The 17436-nt window shown below is 53.7% G+C and overlaps 3 protein-coding genes across 10 annotated transcripts in view; 1 reads left to right on the top strand and 2 right to left on the bottom strand.

Annotated features, from left to right (window-relative positions):
* Window positions 1-144: 144 nt before the first annotated feature.
* On the top strand, window positions 145-12542 carry PPP2R5B (protein phosphatase 2 regulatory subunit B'beta). Of its 5 annotated transcripts, XM_064576210.1 has the most exons (18): window positions 145-247; window positions 844-922; window positions 1809-1923; window positions 2944-3080; window positions 4148-4459; window positions 4923-5378; window positions 6139-6335; window positions 6939-7040; window positions 7181-7273; window positions 7400-7530; window positions 8831-8890; window positions 8989-9097; window positions 9633-9686; window positions 9760-9810; window positions 9935-10054; window positions 10937-11064; window positions 11290-11391; window positions 11760-12542. In XM_064576210.1, exons 6-18 carry the CDS (start codon window positions 5180-5182, stop codon window positions 11905-11907), a joined length of 1494 nt encoding a protein of 497 aa, XP_064432280.1. In that variant the 5' UTR covers window positions 145-247; window positions 844-922; window positions 1809-1923; window positions 2944-3080; window positions 4148-4459; window positions 4923-5179; the 3' UTR covers window positions 11908-12542. The 5 variants fall into 5 exon arrangements, with proteins under 5 accessions (XP_064432280.1, XP_045749303.1, XP_064432283.1 ...); XM_045893347.3 differs by lacking the exon at window positions 2944-3080; XM_064576213.1 differs by lacking the exon at window positions 4923-5378 and having other exon boundaries at window positions 146-247.
* Window positions 12543-12608: 66 nt separating this feature from the next.
* On the bottom strand, window positions 12609-14463 carry GPHA2 (glycoprotein hormone subunit alpha 2). The gene is made up of 5 exons (XM_064576588.1): window positions 14418-14463; window positions 13757-13887; window positions 13308-13410; window positions 12961-13145; window positions 12609-12847 (listed from the first exon to the last, which is right to left on the bottom strand). The coding sequence occupies exons 1-5, from the start codon at window positions 14461-14463 to the stop codon at window positions 12746-12748; spliced, it is 567 nt and encodes a 188-aa protein (XP_064432658.1). The 3' UTR covers window positions 12609-12745.
* MAJIN (membrane anchored junction protein) overlaps window positions 13872-17436 on the bottom strand; it is a 29359-nt gene continuing 25794 nt past the window's right edge. For 2 of the 4 annotated variants that reach the window (XR_008507433.2, XM_045893350.2), the window contains 2 exons: window positions 16652-16769; window positions 15712-16061 (listed from right to left, as the gene is read on the bottom strand). Coding sequence is in view for 1 of the 4 variants with exons in the window: in XM_045893350.2 (XP_045749306.1) it covers window positions 16016-16061; window positions 16652-16769 (164 nt within the window). In the remaining 3 variants the exon portion in view is untranslated. Of the gene's footprint in view, window positions 14010-15711; window positions 16062-16651; window positions 16770-17436 lie in introns of those variants that run through there. The other 2 variants (XR_006793779.2, XR_008507434.2) reach the window with 2 other exon arrangements.

The raw sequence follows: 17436 nt of genomic DNA, 5'->3' as shown, positions 1-17436 counted from the left end.
ATCTCGATTTACGCCTGCGTAAAAATTCTGTGTGGGAGGACCTTTAGCCTTCCTTCTACGGGCTCTGGGAAGGCTGGGGCTTGAGGTGCCAGCCCCGCGGAGGAATGCGCATGCGCCGACTGGTCCACCTCCTTGAGGTAGTTGGGGAGAATTTAAAGGGACAAAGTCCCATCAAACTTAATAGGAAGCTTCCCAGAGGCGTAAGAGTCTGTGTGAGAGCTCCAGCACGCGTCGTAGAAACAATTAAGTGAGTAAGCATTTGCATTTTACAAAACGCTTTACCGTCTTTTATCTCATTCAACTCTTATAATCCTCCAAGGTGTCGATTTTACAGATAAGAAAACCATCTTACAAATAAGAAAGCAAATTTGTAAAGGTTGCTGTAAGTCCATCACCAAGGAAATCTTTTTTCACCACTCCTCACCTGGAATGCTGATCAGGAGATTTACCCACCCTCCCTTCTCTCTGCATTTGGTCAGGCCTCCAGCTCCTCTGAAAAAAACGATGGTTTTTCTTATCTCTAACCTAAAATTAATAACGAAAGGATTTTAAATCCCTTGAGCAGGGGTCTATTGTTTTGGTACAATTTTTATTTGTTTTTTTTTTTTTTTTTACATTTTTAAGTAGTTGGAAAAAATCCAAAAAATAAGATTTCATGACACATGAAAATGTCATAAAATTCACATGTGAGTATCCATAAAGTTTTAGTGGAACACAGGCACACTCACTTGATTAAGTACTGTCTGGGGCTGCTTTCTTGCTACAGCAGTAGAGTTGAGCACTTGGCGCAAGGTGGGGGGGTAACTGCAAAGCCTCAAATAATTGTTTTCTGGCCATTTACAGAAAGTTTGCCAACTCCTGCTCAACAGGGTTGGTCACCCAAGCCCTCTTACATCATGGGTGACTTAAAGGATACTCAAAGGTAATTATAATCCTATTTTAGCCTTACAAGGGAGGGGGACTCTACTGCAATCTAATGCTAAAAGTAAGCCTGAAGCAAGGGCAAACACCCTGGCCTGAGGGGCAGGGACCTGGAGTCCAGTCCTGTGTGGCCTAAGGCAAGTCACTGTCCTCCAGGAGCCTGTTCTATCCCCTGTAACCTGGGGTTGGGTTAGTAGGTGGTATAGCTCATTTACTTGGAAGGGACTAAGGAACAGCCTCAAAGAGAATTTGGGGAAGCCCTGGGAAGTTTCCATTCAAGGAGGCAGGCTAACTGGGAAATGCTTGTGGAACGAATCAAAAGATCAGTCTTTCCCCATGACAGGCTAGGGGCAGTGTTGTGTTCATCACATGTTTATTAAATTAATAATAATTAAAGTGATAGACACCATGAATTGAGCCTTGTGATGTCCTGGGCCATGGGCTTGTCACTTTATAGGCATTACTTCATCTGCTCTTCACCACACCCTTGGAGGGAGGTACTATTAATATCCCCATTTTACAGGAGAGGAAAACTGAGGCTCTGTGTCTAAGAGCCTATGGAGCAAGTGAATGAACAAACATCACTTCTCCCAAAGGCAGTGGGGACTGGAAGGGTGTATTCTGGAGTCTAGGGAAAGTTGTCCTGATGTCCAGACTAAGAGAGGGGGTCATTCCCCTGCTGTGAGAATGGGGTGCATCATGTACAAAGCTTGGGAACACAGAGCCATTCCCAGTGTCCAGGCCCCCAATCTGGGTGGCTGCTTCTTGGGCCAGCTTCCCTCCAGTGAGGCTGTACTCACATCTGTGACATAGAGCAGTGTCTGCACCACAACAGGAATAAACAGGACTCAGAGGGGCACAAAAGTCTTTCCTGCTGCCTCCCCCAGTGTACCATGAGATCCACAGAAGACCAACTCCAAAGACCTAGTCCTTCCACAACCTGGCCCGGGCCTTGGAGCAGGAGCTGAATGGGAGAATAAAAAATACGGAGTAAAGAGAATGGTATGTTCTCGGGAGGGAAGGTGGTGTGGGGGCCCCTCATATATTTCTGGGATGAAGACCCAGGCCATGGTTCCTCTCTATAGAGATAAAAGGGGGGAGGGTCAGGCTTTGTGGGGCCCCTTGGGGGGCCTCTCCATATTAGATTAGGTAGAAACTCAATAGGCAACCCAGGCGCTGTAGGCCTCAAGGGCCTTGGGGGGAGGCTCTCCCTTTCCCGGGGATGGTCCACCCAGAAGAAGCCCCTCAGGGAATTCCCTCAGTGGCCTTTGGATAGGTGTGGAAGGGATCATGGAAGGTAGCCTAGGGGCTGTGGCTTTTGACTTGATCCATGGTGGAGGGCCTGGATTTTGCATTTTGTCTAAATTGTGGTAAATTACACATAACAAATTTTACCATCTTAACCATTTCTACATGTACAATTCAGTAGTGTTAGAGATACTCACATTTTTGTGCAACCAATATCCAGAACTTTTTCATCTTGGAAAACCGAAACTCTGTACTCATTAAATGACAATGCCAAAATGGGTGAACTGTATAGTATATGAATGGTATCTCAATAATGATGATTTTTAAAAAGAATTTTTACCCAATAGCCCCCAGGTGACACTGTATCTATTTTGAGACCCAGTTCAAATGCCACTGCTTATAGGAAGTCTTACGTCTTCCACCATTCAGGCCCCCAAATCCTCAAATGGAGCACACCCTTTCTATAAAACATGAACCCTTCACACCCTCATTCTGGCCTGGAGACCCTCAGAGTTCAGGGCACTAGCCTCCAGGGAGCCTAGCGTGGGAGGCTGGAGCTGGTGCCCTCCTGACTCAGGCTGGGAGATCTGTGGTCCTAGCTTTGCGACCTTGGGCAAAGCACTTCTCTTCTCTGGGCCTGGGGGTTCTCACCTGGCTGGAGAAGGCTCTGTGGGCCTGCTGTCTCCCAGCTTTTTCTGCAGGGATATGGGACGGGCTTCACTTTCTGAGCCTGGGAGGTAGGCAAGGAGAAAATTGTGGGTTTTCATTTGACAGATAAGGACACCAAGGGCAAGGTGGACAAGGCCGGCTGAAGATTACCAAGCAGGGGGGCTTCTGGCCAGCTCCTCAGTCGTAGAGCCCTTACGCCCACCTGGCTAAACTATGGCCTTTGCTTTCTGTTGCTCCAGCAGGTGGGCACCTCTCAGGGAAGATGGCTGGGTGGTCACCAAGGCTTAAGGCAGGGTTAAGAAGACTCTGAAAATGGCCCCAGTCCCCTTCCTGACCTCAGTGTCCAAGTCTCATTGCCCGTTCCCGCTGCTTACATGAACCAGTTAGTTGTTCATCCAGGCAAAACTTCTGGGTGGAGATTTCACAGTGAAGTGTAGGGGATGGAGTTAAGAGATATAAAGGGTGTTGGGGTCCAGGGTCCTAAGAAGGAGGCCCAAGACTGTAGGCCAGGAACTTTTGTCCAGAATGCCAAACTCCTGGAATCCCACCTGTACCTTGGATGCCCTGCAGTAGAATTTTGAACAAGAGACCCCACTATCACATCTTAGGGCCTAGAGGGGCTAAGGGAGGTCTGTCCAGGGAGGCCAGCTTGCCTGGGGCGGGATGGCACCCCAGGGAACACCCACTGCTCGGATGCTTTGCCATTCCAAGCTGGCCCTTTAAGCCCTACACCATGATGTCACCATAGACAGCAAGGGATGGGAGGGGGACTGCAGGCCTGAGGGCGGACTGCATTTCCCAGCAGTCTTGGGTGCACCACACCTCTCCCAGCAGGCACTGGTTCACTGCAGACTATTAACCAGTTCAGTGCCCGTTTCCAAGTGGGTTTGAAGTGTGCGGCCATTCTGGGGTGAGGGTGGGATTCCCCCGCGGGTGGAATGCCTGGGGCACGGATGAAGCAGGCCAAATCTTTGGGCCTAGTATAGGATTGGGCCTCTTTCCTGTCACGGTCCTGGCCTCACCCCCAGCTTCCTGGTGCAGACTCCCGAGTCCTCTCTTCCGATGCAGTCTCCTTTCTAGAACGTGGGAGCCTAGCCCCAGGTGGACCCCATCCCACTCTGCTTAAGCTTTGACCCCAGGCCCCTGCAGGGGTTACCCCTTCGGTCTGGCATCCCCCTTTAAGCAGTGCGGGGACTACATCTCCCAGTGGCCCTGGGAACTTTCTGACGCAGCACCCCCCTCCACCCCCCCAGCCCTCGGGGAGGTGCGGGCCGGGCGGGGGGAGGTGACTTGATGTCATCCTGAGCAGCTGGGCGGCGGGTGCCGGTGCGCACAGAGCCGGGGCTCCCGCAGCGCAACGCCGCGCTGGGTCGGGTCCCAAGACTTGAGGAGAGGTCTGCACGCTGCCGGGGTAGCCCAGAGCGCACCGGACGCCCGCACCCGACCTGGGGCTGAGCTGGGGGCATGCTCCGGCTCTCCCGGAGCCCGAGAGAGAACCCAGGAGCGCCGCCACCCAGAGCCAGCGCCCGGAGCGGAACCGCTGCGAAGGAGACCTGAACAGCGGCCCCTTCCCCACCCGCAGCCCCGGGTGGTTGGGGACGGAAGTCTGGGCTTCTGAGAAGTGAGTGTTCCCCCCCGCCACGAGGCAGATGAGATTTGGGGGGCGAGGAAGGAGGAGCTGAGGTGGAGAAGGTTGCCAGATTTTAGGAGGGAGGGGTGGTGTGGGGATAGGGCCCCCATTCTTGGGGAAGTCGCTGGTGGCCTGGATTAGTGGAGCAGAAGGGGGCCCCATTCTTTTAGGGGCCAGGGCTTGGGATGGGGTTCCCCATTCTAGGTAGGGGCTGGTTCGGGGATAGGCCCTATCCCAAGAGGGGTTGTTTTGGAGCCTGGGATCTTAAGGTCTGGGAGAAGGGTGGGACATGCTCCTGTGAGAAGGGACTGCACCTGTATTTAGGATCTGGGAGGGAAAAGAAGACTTGAGCACTCGGACTTGGGCAGCCCCACACACTGTCTTTCCTGGAAGAACTGACAGGCTCTCTCTGTTTCTTTTGCTGGTCTCTCTGCCCTGACTACATTTTCAAAAGAGCCAGGGTGAGAACCCTGACTGGACTCTTCGGGACCCCCAGGAAGGACCTGAGGCCTGAGCCATCCTCCTCTCTACTCTGCCTGCCCCCCAGGACTGGGCAGTTGCCGAAGGCCCTGGGGGGGGGCCCAGACTGTGGTTGTGTGCCCCCCCCCCCCCAGCATGGGCCCAAGTTAGTCAGCCTCACCCCATTCGGCATCCTCCAGGCCCAGAGGGAACCCCAGGGGCTCTGAAGGCTTGACCCACCACCTGGCCACCATGGAGACAAAGCTGCCCCCTGCAAGTACCCCCACCAGCCCTTCTTCCCCAGGGCTATCGCCTGTGCCCCCACCCGACAAGGTGGATGGCTTCTCCCGCCGTTCCCTCCGCAGGGCCCGGCCCCGGCGCTCCCATAGCTCCTCCCAGTTCCGCTATCAGAGCAACCAGCAAGAGCTCACTCCACTGCCCCTGCTCAAAGGTGAGCCCTGCTGCTGGCTGCCAGGGTACCTGAGTCCCACAGCGGGCAAGCAGGGCTGCAGCAGGTAGCGACAAGCACTGGCAGCTGTGATTAGAGGGTTAGATGGCCCATTCCAGGCAAGGGACTCCACCACTGGAGATGACCCCCACCCCCCAGGCCTCCAGCCCTCTCTGCTGACGCATGGCCTGACTGGCCTGTCATCCTTGGAGGTGGGGCATCTGGAAGTGGCGCCACCGTGGGGGGCAGACCAGGGCCAAGGGTGGGGCCCATAGCCTGGGTTCCCGGAGGCCACTGCTAGGGTCCTGAGCAAGTGCTCAGCATGGCTCCCCGTGATCACCATGTAGTCTCCCCACCTCTGGGTCACAGGGCCCTCGACTGGCTGAGCCAGAGAGCACCCAAGAAATCCTCAGCCCCCACCCTCCTTCTCATTTCTGGCTCTTAGAACAGAGTGCCAGCTATGAGAGGGAGGCATGGTGGTTTTGGGCACCTGTGGAAAGCCGGGCATCCAGGGTTTCTTACCTTGCTTTAAGTCAGGCCATCATGCTGTCTGAGCCTGGGTTGGGAGGAAGAGATGCAGCTCCTTTAACCTGCAGGAATGGAGGATGGGACAGGAGTCGTTTGCTCCTTGCAAAGAGTGGGGGATGTCACAAGAGCAGGGGGTCTGGGGGCAGGGGAAGCTGCTCTGTGGATTCGGAGGGCACGCCGATGCCCAGAGCTGTGGTAAGTGGGGCACAGGCTCAGCCCCCTCCCTTCTCCCCAGATGTGCCAGCCTCGGAACTGCACGAGCTCTTGAGCCGGAAGCTGGCCCAGTGTGGGGTGATGTTTGACTTTTTGGACTGTGTGGCTGACCTGAAGGGGAAGGAGGTGAAGCGGGCAGCACTCAATGAGCTGGTGGAGTGTGTGGGGAGCACCCGGGGGGTCCTCATTGAGCCTGTCTACCCAGACATCATCCGCATGGTAAGCACCTGGCCCCTGACCTCTGGGGGAGGCCTTGGGGGATATGGAACCCTACTGACCTGCTTGTGGTCCCCTCCTTCTGCAAAGAATACCTGCCTCTCTTTGGCTTAGCCTCAAGGCCCCCATCTTTCTCCCCCCCCCCCCCCAGCCCCCAGCCCCACTGCATCTGGCCTGAGTAGGTCCCTCAGTGCCTCCTGGGCCTGACCCACCCTGCACTTTGGCTTATGCTCTCCTGTAGCCTGGTGTGCACTCCCACCATGTCCCTTATTGCCATGGCCTGGCTCAGGTGCTGCTTCTTCCATGAGGCTTCTCAGTGTTCAAGCTAGAAATCTCCTTTGTGCTGACTAGCATGTCTGTAGACCTTACCACTTAACATCTTGTCTTCCCCACTGGACTGTGCCCAGTAGAGGGCGGGGATGTGTCTTGTTTATTTCTGGGTCCCCAGCCCCCGGCCCAGGGCTTCCGTGTGTTCAGGTAATGATTGATGAGGAGTGAATTGCTTGCTGAGGCAGGTGCTGAGGCTCATTAGAACTTTGGATAAGAGACCTCCTGACTTCTGCCTTTGAGGGCTCTTCCTAAAAGAACCCTGATCCTGCCCTTCAGATCTCAGTGAATATCTTCAGGACCCTACCACCCAGTGAGAACCCTGAATTTGATCCTGAAGAGGATGAACCCAACCTGGAGCCTTCCTGGCCACATCTGCAGGTATGGGGGCTGGGGAAGGCAGGACGCTGAGTTTCAGTAGAGGGGAGAGGGTCAAGTAGACTGGCGGAAGGGGGCCATACGGCAGGGGGAAGAGGGAGGCTGTTCCTGAACTCACCGTTTTTGTCTGTCCCCTCTCCCAGCTGGTATATGAGTTTTTCCTGCGTTTCTTGGAGAGCCCAGATTTTCAACCCTCCGTGGCCAAGAGATATGTGGATCAAAAGTTTGTGCTGATGGTGAAGTGGGGAGCCCAGGCCGGGTGGTGCCATGGGACAGGGGCAGGCTCTCTGAAGGGTGTGGGGATAGGATGGAAATGACCTGGGCTTGGCCTCCCCCCTGACCCCTGACCCTGGGTCCCCTAGCTCCTGGAGCTATTTGATAGTGAGGACCCCCGGGAGCGTGAGTACCTCAAGACCATCCTGCACCGGGTCTATGGCAAGTTCCTGGGGCTCCGGGCCTACATCCGCAAACAGTGCAGCCACATCTTCCTCCGGTGGGTGCCTCCTGCCTGCCCAGCTGAGACCTGGGGAGGGAAGGGAGAGCTGTAAGGGAGAAGATGGAGGCAAAGGCTCCCGTGAGGTCAGCAGGGAAAGGGTATTTATTTCCATTTTACAGATGAGGAAATACAGACTGAGAGAGATGGACTGGTGTGCAGGGACTAGACCAGTCCTGGGGGCCTAGGATCAAATCTTCTGACCCTTATTGTGCTGAGCCATAAAGATCCAAATAAGATTCTTTCTGCAAATGTGTATTGAGCAACAGTGCCCACTGGGCATAGGGGCCCACATGGCCTTGTAGTTGAGATTGGCTTTGGAGCTCCGTGGCCTTTTTGAGTTTGGTTCAAATGTTTCGGTGAACGTGAGCAAATTATTTCAGTTCTCTCATCTCTAAAATGGGAATGATAGCTCTACTCACCCAGGGACAGTCATCAGGGTGAAATGAGACAATGTCTCCAAAGCACACAGTATGTAGCTCTTTGACCAAGGCTGGGACTCTGAAACATTAGCTCTTTTTTTTGTTTTTTTTTAATATTTTATTTATTTATTTGACAGAGAGAGGGAACACAAGCAGGGGGAGTGGGAGAGGGAGAAGCAGTCTTCCCGCTGAGCAGGGAGCCCGACGTGGGGCTCGATCCCAGGATCCTGGGATCATGACCTGAGCCAAAGGCAGACGCTCAACGACTGAGCCACCCAGGCGCCCCTGAAACATTAGCTCTTATGGTATTGGTTTACAAAATAGCTGAGAGAGATCCCTGTCCTCCAGGAGCTCCAAGTCCCTTAGATCCCCTGCTTATTAACTTTGGGTGTCATTGGTGTGCAGAGGTGTGCCAGCCTCAGAGGTGTCATTGGACTGCTGAACCTCGATTTCTTCATCTGTATAATGGATCTAATAAGCCCTGTCTCTCATTGTAATTTTGAGAAGTACATAGCACAGAGTAGACGCTCTAAGTGTTTGTCATTCTTTTGGTTGAAAGGCATGAAGAGCGAAGGATGAAGGCTAGGTGCCTGCTGACTGGATGGGGGCCAGAAAATGAGAGTTAGGGTCTGGGGAGAAGAGACAAGTTAGAATGCCTCATAGAAGAGAGGTTTGAGCACCAGTGCCTGGGCTGAGGAGGGTGATTCAGAAGTGGGCGTGGATCTCAGTGGGGCCTGGTTTGGGAAGGGAGCTCAGCCTCTGGGTTGGGAGAGAGTTGGATTAGTGTGCAGGGTGGGGTGGCAGGTAGGATGGCTGAGGGGGACTGGGCCTGCTGTAATTGCTCTAAGCCCTTCTGCATCCTGCTCTTCTTCTCGCAGGTTCATCTACGAACTTGAGCACTTCAATGGTGTGGCTGAGCTGCTGGAGATCTTAGGAAGGTGACTCTCTGGGCCTTGGCTGGAGCATCAGGATTCTGGGAGCAAAGACTGAGGCCCGGTCATCTGAGCCCTCCTCCTCTCTTCTGCCCCCTCCTCAGCATCATCAATGGCTTTGCACTGCCCCTGAAGACCGAGCACAAGCAGTTCCTGGTCCGGGTCCTGATTCCCCTACACTCTGTCAAGTCACTGTCTGTTTTTCATGCCCAGGTAAGGCCCAGGCCTGGCCCTGCCGCAGCAGAGAGATGCCGACAGAGTCAGGGCAGCCGTGGGGTCAGCCCGACACTCTGCTACAGCCACACTAAGTCATGAACTCATGGGATCCTCCCTCACCTTCTTTTTCTTTGCTAATTCTGTTCCATCCACCTTAGAGAATTTCCGCGATACTTTAAGGCTGATCTCAGACATCAGCTTTGTGAAGCCTTCCCAGCCTTTTCCCTCCCTACCTGCCCTAGGCAGGATTAAACTCTTCTCTTTCCATATTCCCATACATTGTGATGTAGATTTCAATTATGGAAACTTTTGTGAAATTTATAAGGGCTAGTTTGCTGCATGTTCCCCCTGGGGGAATGTGGTTGTGTCCCTGCACACAGAGCATGGTGCCTGGCACATCCTAGGTAGTCAGTCAGTAAATGTTTGGTGAATGAGAGAGGAGACACAGTGAGGGAGCAAACATCTGGTGTCCTGTCATGGTCCCCTCCTGACCCCAGTCTTCTTTCTCTCGCCCAATCCCCACCCCCCTCAGCTGGCATACTGTGTGGTGCAGTTCCTGGAGAAGGACGCCACCTTGACAGAGCACGTGAGTACCTTGGTGGGGGAAAGGCAGGCCTCACCCCTGCAGGTCTGACTCCTTTCTGCCTCAACTCCCACAGGTGATCCGGGGGCTGCTGAAATACTGGCCAAAGACCTGTACACAGAAGGAGGTATGAGGAAGGGCTCTGGTGTCCCCCAGAGGGGGGTCAGGAGGGCTCTGGTTCCGGAGGGCAGCCAAATGTGTTGGGGGGGGAGGGAGATGGGAACTGCTGTCTCCCGTGTCCCTACCCCCAGGTGATGTTTCTGGGGGAGATGGAAGAGATTCTTGATGTCATTGAGCCCTCCCAGTTTGTGAAGATCCAGGAGCCGCTCTTCAAGCAGGTGGCCCGCTGTGTGTCCAGCCCCCATTTCCAGGTATGGGGTGGGAACAGGTAGGGGTGGGAGCCAGGGTATGGACTAGGAGGGCTGACCAGTTGACCTAACACAGCTCCCTCCACCCTCAGTTTCACCTCTGGACCCACCAGGGTCCGATAATGGGGAGATGCTGGACTTAAGGTCAGGAGACCTAGGGTCAGGCCTCAGATATGCTCCCCACGGACTAAAGGGCCCTGCGCAATCACTTTGCCACTCGAATCTGATGCACCTTCCGCATCTGTGAAGTGGACCACAGTGATCTCTTCACAAGGTGGTGATGAGGACTAAAGAGAATGTAGTGCCAATCTGTTGGGTAAACTGGAGTATGCTCAGAATGGGTTCTTATCCCCGCTCCCCTCTTCTTTGTGGCTTTTGATTCCATTAGTCCCACTCCAGTGCCCAGCCAGGCGTTTCCACTTCCTCAGGCTGGCTGTAGTTGCTATTTTCCTGCACATGTGCGCAGACTTTCACCCATTCATATGTGCCTTAACCTGGTGGAAGTCAAGTCTTCCTCACGGGGACTCTGGCATTTAAGTTTATTAAATACCTCATTTGATTCTTACAGCAGCCCTGGGGAGATAGCTGTTATTAGCTCCATTTTACAGTTGAGAAGACTGAGGCTGAGAGGTTAAATGCCTCACCCTAGGACATCTGTCTAGTGTGTAGTGGAACTAGGATTCAACCCTGAGCGTTGGACTCCAAATCAGTGCTCTTTTTCTCTTCACTACATTGCCTCCTCTGTGGGTCAGATGAGCCCTGAGGATTGGGTACACATGTGGAGGACAGGGCTCCCTGGGTTTTGGGGGTGGGGGTGGATACCAGGCCTTGCACCTGCAAGGGAAGCCACCACCAGGCACTCACTCTGCCACCTTGCTGCCCCAGGTTGCAGAGCGGGCTCTGTATTTCTGGAACAATGAGTATATCCTGAGCCTCATCGAGGACAACTGCCACACTGTGCTGCCTGCTGTGTTTGGGACCCTCTACCAAGTCTCTAAGGAACACTGGAATCAGTGAGTGCCTAGGCCTTGACCTAACCCACAGAGGCTGGGTCCAGGGCCGGCCAGTCCAGACTTGAGAGGGTCAGGGATGGGAAAAGGGGCAGGTTGAGAGCAGTGCTTGTGGTGTTCAGAGCTACATGTGTGTTTGGGGAACAGGGGTAGGCAGAGTGCTAGGGAGGGAGATGGCACCAAACAAAGCTGTTCCCATTTCCTCACCCCTCCCCGGACCCTGTCAAGAACCATTGTATCTCTGATCTACAACGTGCTCAAGACGTTCATGGAGATGAATGGAAAGCTGTTTGATGAGCTCACAGCCTCCTACAAGCTAGAAAAGCAGCAGTGAGTGTTGGCCTGGGCATAGGGGGAGAGGGGAAAAAGCAGGATGGAGCTGGCTCCTTGGGGTTGGAAGGAGCCTAGGAGGACAGCCCCACATCCTATGTGATCAGATGTTTAGTCTCTCCTTGTGTTCCTGCTGGACCATCCATGCCCAGCTCCCCACTGCATCCTCCAGTCATGTTCCCAAGTCTTCTTCCAGGTATGGAGCTTCCTCCCCTTCAGCTCCATGACCACAGGCCAGGGCTGGTTTCCCAGTGCTCTTTTCCTTAAGTGGAAGGTCCCATAAAGTCCCTTTACAGTTGGGTGGTGGTGAGCGAAGCTGAACGGTAGGTGGGCCCGGATAGGGGAGCTGCCTCACCCTCTCTCCCCAGGGAGCAGCAGAAAGCCCAGGAGCGTCAGGAGCTATGGCAAGGCCTGGAGGAGCTGCGGCTACGTCGGTTACAGGGGACCCAAGGGGCCAAAGAGGCACCCCTCCAACGGCTTACACCCCAGGTGGCCACTAGTGGGGGTCAGAGCTAGAGATCCCCTAGAAGGGGAGGAGCTAAATCCAGAGCTATCAGTCCCTCCATCCCCTCTCCTACCCAGGGGCCCAGAGAGACACACCTACACCTGGCCTTGCCAGAGCAGGCTTGGAGGGCTCCCTGCCTGGCCCAGCATGGGCAGCTTTCACTGTGGGGAGAGGAGGAGAGGAGATGGTGGTCCTGGCAACAGAACTCTCAGGCCTTTGTGGCAGGACTTGACCAGGGCAGGCTTGACCAGGAAGCTGCCACTGGGGACTGCACCTGCCCCGCAAAGCTGGGCTCCAGACTGCAGGCCGGTTCCCCCCCTGCTCCCGCCTAGAGCAAGGGGACTCCGCCCCTCGCCTGCCCCGCCTCGTGCCAGCACGGGGTCCTTCCTCACCCTACCATGGGATCCATGGTCTATTTATTCTCCCCAGCTCACCCCAACACATGCCCCTGGGGCATCTTCTTTCCCTCCCCTCCCTCACCCTGTACTTCCTTGTCCCCTTTTTATTTATTGGGCAGGGGGAGGGGTGAGGGCACAGGCAGAAGAGATTCCCCGTGTCCTAGGGTGGGGGGGTGTCACAGTTACCATGGTCTGTCCCCCTTCCCCTGGCTGGGGGTAGACTTTAAATAAAGAGAGAAACTTGAGAACTGCTTGCTTTATTTAGGGGTAGGGACAAAGAGGGAGTGAAATGATGACAGACTGGTTGGGAGGCCAGGCTGAGGCAGGGGAGAGGCAGAAACTGGCCTCTTCTCAGGAGTGACAATCACAGAATCTTAAGAGAGCCGGATACATGGGCTATACTCTGCCTCAAACCCTCTGACCAAGGTGGAGGAGGAGGGGAGAGGACGGGCTAGTAGCGCGACAGGCGACACATGTCACACTGGCAGGCCCTGGCCGTGAAGATCTCCAGCTCCTCCCTCCGGTCCCCCCCACACTGCAGCGGCACCTTCACCTGCAGGAGAGGGGGACCCGTGTTCCATTCACCTTCCTTGGGCCATCTTAGATCTCCATCTCCCCTGTCTCTCCCCACCCCCAAAGAGCCACTGCTGGGCTGGGCGGTCTCACCTTCTTCAGGCCACTGATGGTACAGCACTGAGAGACGGAGGTCACATTATGTCGATAGCCACTGGCCACCAGCACGGAGTACCGGGAAGGGAAGGCGCTAGACTCACAGTGGCCCACACAGGCCTGTGCCACATGGGAGCCCTGGCAGGTGCCTTGGCGGTCACTTCGCACTGTCACATTGAAGGCTAGAAGGAGACAGGCGAGTGGGAGACAGCGCCTCTGCAAAGCCTCACCTAGCTCCTGTCGCCAGAACCTCAGTGTGGGTCCATTGAGGGTGCTGCCTGCCCTTCGGTCCCGTCCATTAGCGCTCGGCTCCCACCCAGCTGTCTGCTCCCAGGGTTACTCACGGTGCAAGTGGCAGCCTGGGATGGCCGCCTGGCGACCCCAGCCTTCCGTGACCGCCAGGACCAGCAGGCAGAGGAGCAGCATTTGGGGGGATGCCATGGGGATCTGAAACACAGTGGGTAGCTCGCTGTCTCTAGATAAGTGTGCAGGTGGGAGGGGCAGTTCTTTACTGTGTGCCTCCTGGTGAGGAGCCAGGGTGAGGCTGCTCTTTCTGACTGGGGTGAGGCAAGCCTGTGAGCCGTGCTGTCTTTTCCCCGGAGCTGCCTTTGGGTGCATGGTGTGTCTGCTTGTGTGTCTCATGATGGGTGTGAGTGTGAGTAGCTGTCAGCCCACGGCAGTGATTCTCCCCTGGAATCTCCTGCCACCTGGAGCACAAACATCTGCCCCCCTCCATCTGCCCCATCTACAGGCCCCAGGCCCTCCCCAGGCTCCTCCTGCCTCAAGCGCTTACCACTTCCAAGGCCCAGGAACTGAGTGGCTTGCGGAATGGGTTCCTCAGGTCTCCCGCTCGTCTCCAGACAGTGCCGGCTCTCCGGATTTTTATTTGCCAACGTTCTGGAGCCACGCCCTCTTGGGGATCAGCTTACAGGCCTGCCTCCCGGGCAGAGGCCTCAGAGCAATCCCACCTGGGAGATCCAACTCTTCTCTGAGGTGTAGTCCTCAGAGAGTGGCTTCTGCTGCTTTCGGCTGCCTGAGGTCCCGGGCTGGGGGCAGTGAGATATGGAAAAAAGCCCAGGAGCTGCTGGAGTGGGCGGCTTGTGTGCAGTTGGGGAGAGAGGGATCAAGGCTGGGCTGAGTTGTGGCCGCCAGGGTTCTCTTCTCTGCTGTGTGACCTTGGGCAAGACACTCCCCTGTTCAGGGCCTTGCCACCCCAACCCTAAAGCTACTAAACTCATTCTTGCTTGTCCCTATCCACTGCACAGGAAAAGGGTTGGGAGGATATTTTTATGGACAAAGGAACTGACACCAGTAAGGGCCTCCTGAGATACGCTGGGTGGCAGAGTTGGGGAGAATGGGGGGTTCTAAGTCCATTTCAGAGCTTCATTTTCACTCATCATCCTGGGGGTCAGCCACAGAGTGCGGCTCCCCTTAGTCCCTGGAATAACAGGGACCTGCCTCCTGGAACAGTCTGAAGCTGTCAACACCAGCAAAACCCATCTTTTAGTCCAGCTCTGGCTCAGGTTTTACAGGTAAAGCAGCTAAGGCTTAGAAAAGGAAAGCTACTAAAGGTCACACAGTTAACGTCAGGCCAAATCTGCTCTCCATACGTGGTGCTAAATTACACTTGGGGCAAGAATGTGGCAAATTGGGGAAGATCCCTAGTTAGCAGTAGCTGCATGGGCTAGGGCAGGCCAGAGATCAGAAAGAAGCCTATGGTGATTTGGCCCCCCACATCCCAGGGCCACTGCCTCACTGATTTGTTCAGAAAGGCAGAGCCAGCCACACACACCACCCACCCTTCATTGTTCAGATGAGAAAATCCGAACCAGAGAGGAAAGTGACTTTGCCAAGGCCTCACTGTAAGCTAGTCAGAGTCAGAATGGCACTCAGATCTCTAAATTCTGGAGTTGTGCCTTTCAGCAGCTTTGTAAAACAGGCCATATTTGGGACAGTAGGACAAAGGCTATAAACACAACTTGTCCTTAATCTTCCAGTTCCCCTTCAGCCCTTCTCCCCTCAGGACCTGGGCCTGTCTACAGCAGCCATGTCTTCTCCCCATCCAGGGTAAGTCAGCCAAACAAGGGGACCCCAAGGGACCTCAGCATTCCAACCCCATTTCTGCCATTCATCACAGAAACCTTCCAGCATCTGACAGACCATCAGCTCTGTTTAAAGACTAGAAGTGACAAGGACTCATCTCACAAGGTGGCCCATTCTAATATAACAGTTAGATTCCTTTGTTCTGAGCTAAACTGAGTTTCCCTATATTCCCATCTATTTGATCTGTGGCCACACAACGCAAGTCTAACCTGTCTGTCCCAGATCAGCCCTTGGGTTACATGAAGTCAGAGCTTGGGTGCCCTGGCCTTCTCCAGGGGCCCTAACCTGGGCTGACTTGCAGTTAATCTGAGAAGCTAAATTGCATTGCTGTCAAAAGCCAGAGGGATAGGTGAGTGGAAAGCATTTATCTACTGAGGGTGCACTTTGGGGCCAAACTGGGTGAATTTGGGATAGATGATATCTTGAGGGTCAGCTGGGCTCAGGAAAGTGAGTCTTATAAGACCCCATTCTCTAAGCCCTGCCAGGGAGGCTAAGGCTAAGGTTTGCAGTCAGCTACAGACCCCACCCACCCAAAGCATCCCACCAACAATAACTAGGTAGACCCAGGGGAGAGGTTTCAGCCATCGCTTCCCTGTATCTTCAGGGAAGAGTTTGCTGTCTCTCTATTTCATGAAATTCAGTCAATAACTCTTCATAAATAATTTATTTTCATTAGGATCCTAAGTGCTGGAGATGAAAGACCTAAACTGGCCCTCAGAGCAGCACAGTTCTTAGACTAGAACATTTTAGGAAGTTCTTTTCTTAGTGTTTTAAATTGAAAAAAAAAAAAAAAAAATCCATTGTAAAGGGGCAAAGGATAGGACAAACCCACAAGAGGACTCAGGGAGTTTAGGGCCCGCATTCCCCATGACTGAAATGTCATACACAGAGGACGGAATGCGAAGAGTCACTGCGAGAAGACACTCTTCCCACTGCTGCATCTGGAAGCTCACTGGCTGCTCTTTCTGAAGAAATAGCGAAAGGGGAAGAGAGAGCTGTGGGAAAGAGAGCAGAATGGGTTGAGATTCTAGAGGTCCCTCCCTTCTCCCAGTCCCATTAGGGGCATTAACGAGGGCATTTTTGCTTTGGGGAACCACTGTATGGATTCAACTCTGGAGCAGCATTTGAAAAGGTACCCAAAAGCTAATTTGGCTTTATACTCAGGAGTGGGGCATGAAGAAGGAGAATGGGGCAGCTGAGCTCTAGAGAGAGAAAGGGATTTGCTAACAGTCTTCTGCAAAAAGGACTCAAGATTCAGAGGGGAGAATGGAAATATTTTGGTAACCGAAGAATCTGAATGGCCCAACAATAAGAATAGTCTCTGTCCAAGGAGCATTTATGGAATGAGGTCCAATGCTAGGCACATTGGGGTGGGTTGTGTAAAAATGAACAAGACACAGTCTTTATTAAATCCAGTTAGGGCCCTTGTGCTGAGTCTCATTTCCATCATGTATCCTGGGGAAAATAGAGATTATGCAGGTAATCTGATTTCTTTTCTAATTTCCCTGAGAGACTCACTGAGGCAGACTCTGGTGCTAGACTGCCCTGAGTCTCAGTGTGATGGTAAGAGAGACACCTGTCCTACCTTAGAAACCCAAAGAAGCCACTGGTTCCCAGCTCTGGGGGTCCTTTAGGTGGAGATGGGTTGTTTTGCTGCAGTGGGGGGATAATCTGCCCTGCTAGGCTGTCCTCCCACTTAGAATCTGCAAGGAAAACAGTCAGGGAAAAAATGTTAGTCCGTGGGCTACTTTCATGTGACATCCAGTGTGGACCAAGGGCAGCCTCACACAAAGATTCGTTTGAAGCCAGGTGACTTGTTTGTTCTGACCCTCCTAATTTCATCTTAGGAGATGTTATTCTGACCTTGGAGTATTTTTCGTTGGGTCCCTGAGATTTTTACACTGCTCAAGTCCTAGCCACCCACCACAGATTGTTGTCTTCTCACGGAATGATGACTTGTTGAAGAACTCATATGCTTACATCCTAGCATCTGCGACAACTACAGTCCTTACAGAATCCTTCTGCTAGACAACACCTTCACATGCATTCCCAGCCCTTGCTGAGCATCCACTGCACCTTCAATATTAATACTAATGCCCCGAAGGGAAGAGGAGGAAAGACAGCTTCCTAAAGATTATTCTCCAACAAGACAAAAAAGTGAAACACATCCCTCCCAACTTTTCTGCAAAACTTATCACCCCACATGGAAATGTTTTCAAATAGTGGGAGCATCATTTTCACCATCAGAAGCACAGGAAGTACATGCATTGTTTCCCTTCACTTCTCTTGCGGGTTGGGGAGCTTTTATTATTCAAGGGCAGGTCCCCAGACCGAAGGATGGCCAACAGGCATCTCCATGGGAGCAAGACA

Source organism: Mirounga angustirostris, unplaced genomic scaffold, assembly GCF_029215605.1.
Source record: "Mirounga angustirostris isolate CCGP_5_RB_7025 unplaced genomic scaffold, mMirAng1.0.hap1 SCAF_13, whole genome shotgun sequence".
NCBI classification, from domain to species: Eukaryota; Metazoa; Chordata; class Mammalia; order Carnivora; family Phocidae; genus Mirounga; species Mirounga angustirostris.
This window is presented reverse-complemented; position numbering and strand designations above follow the sequence as displayed.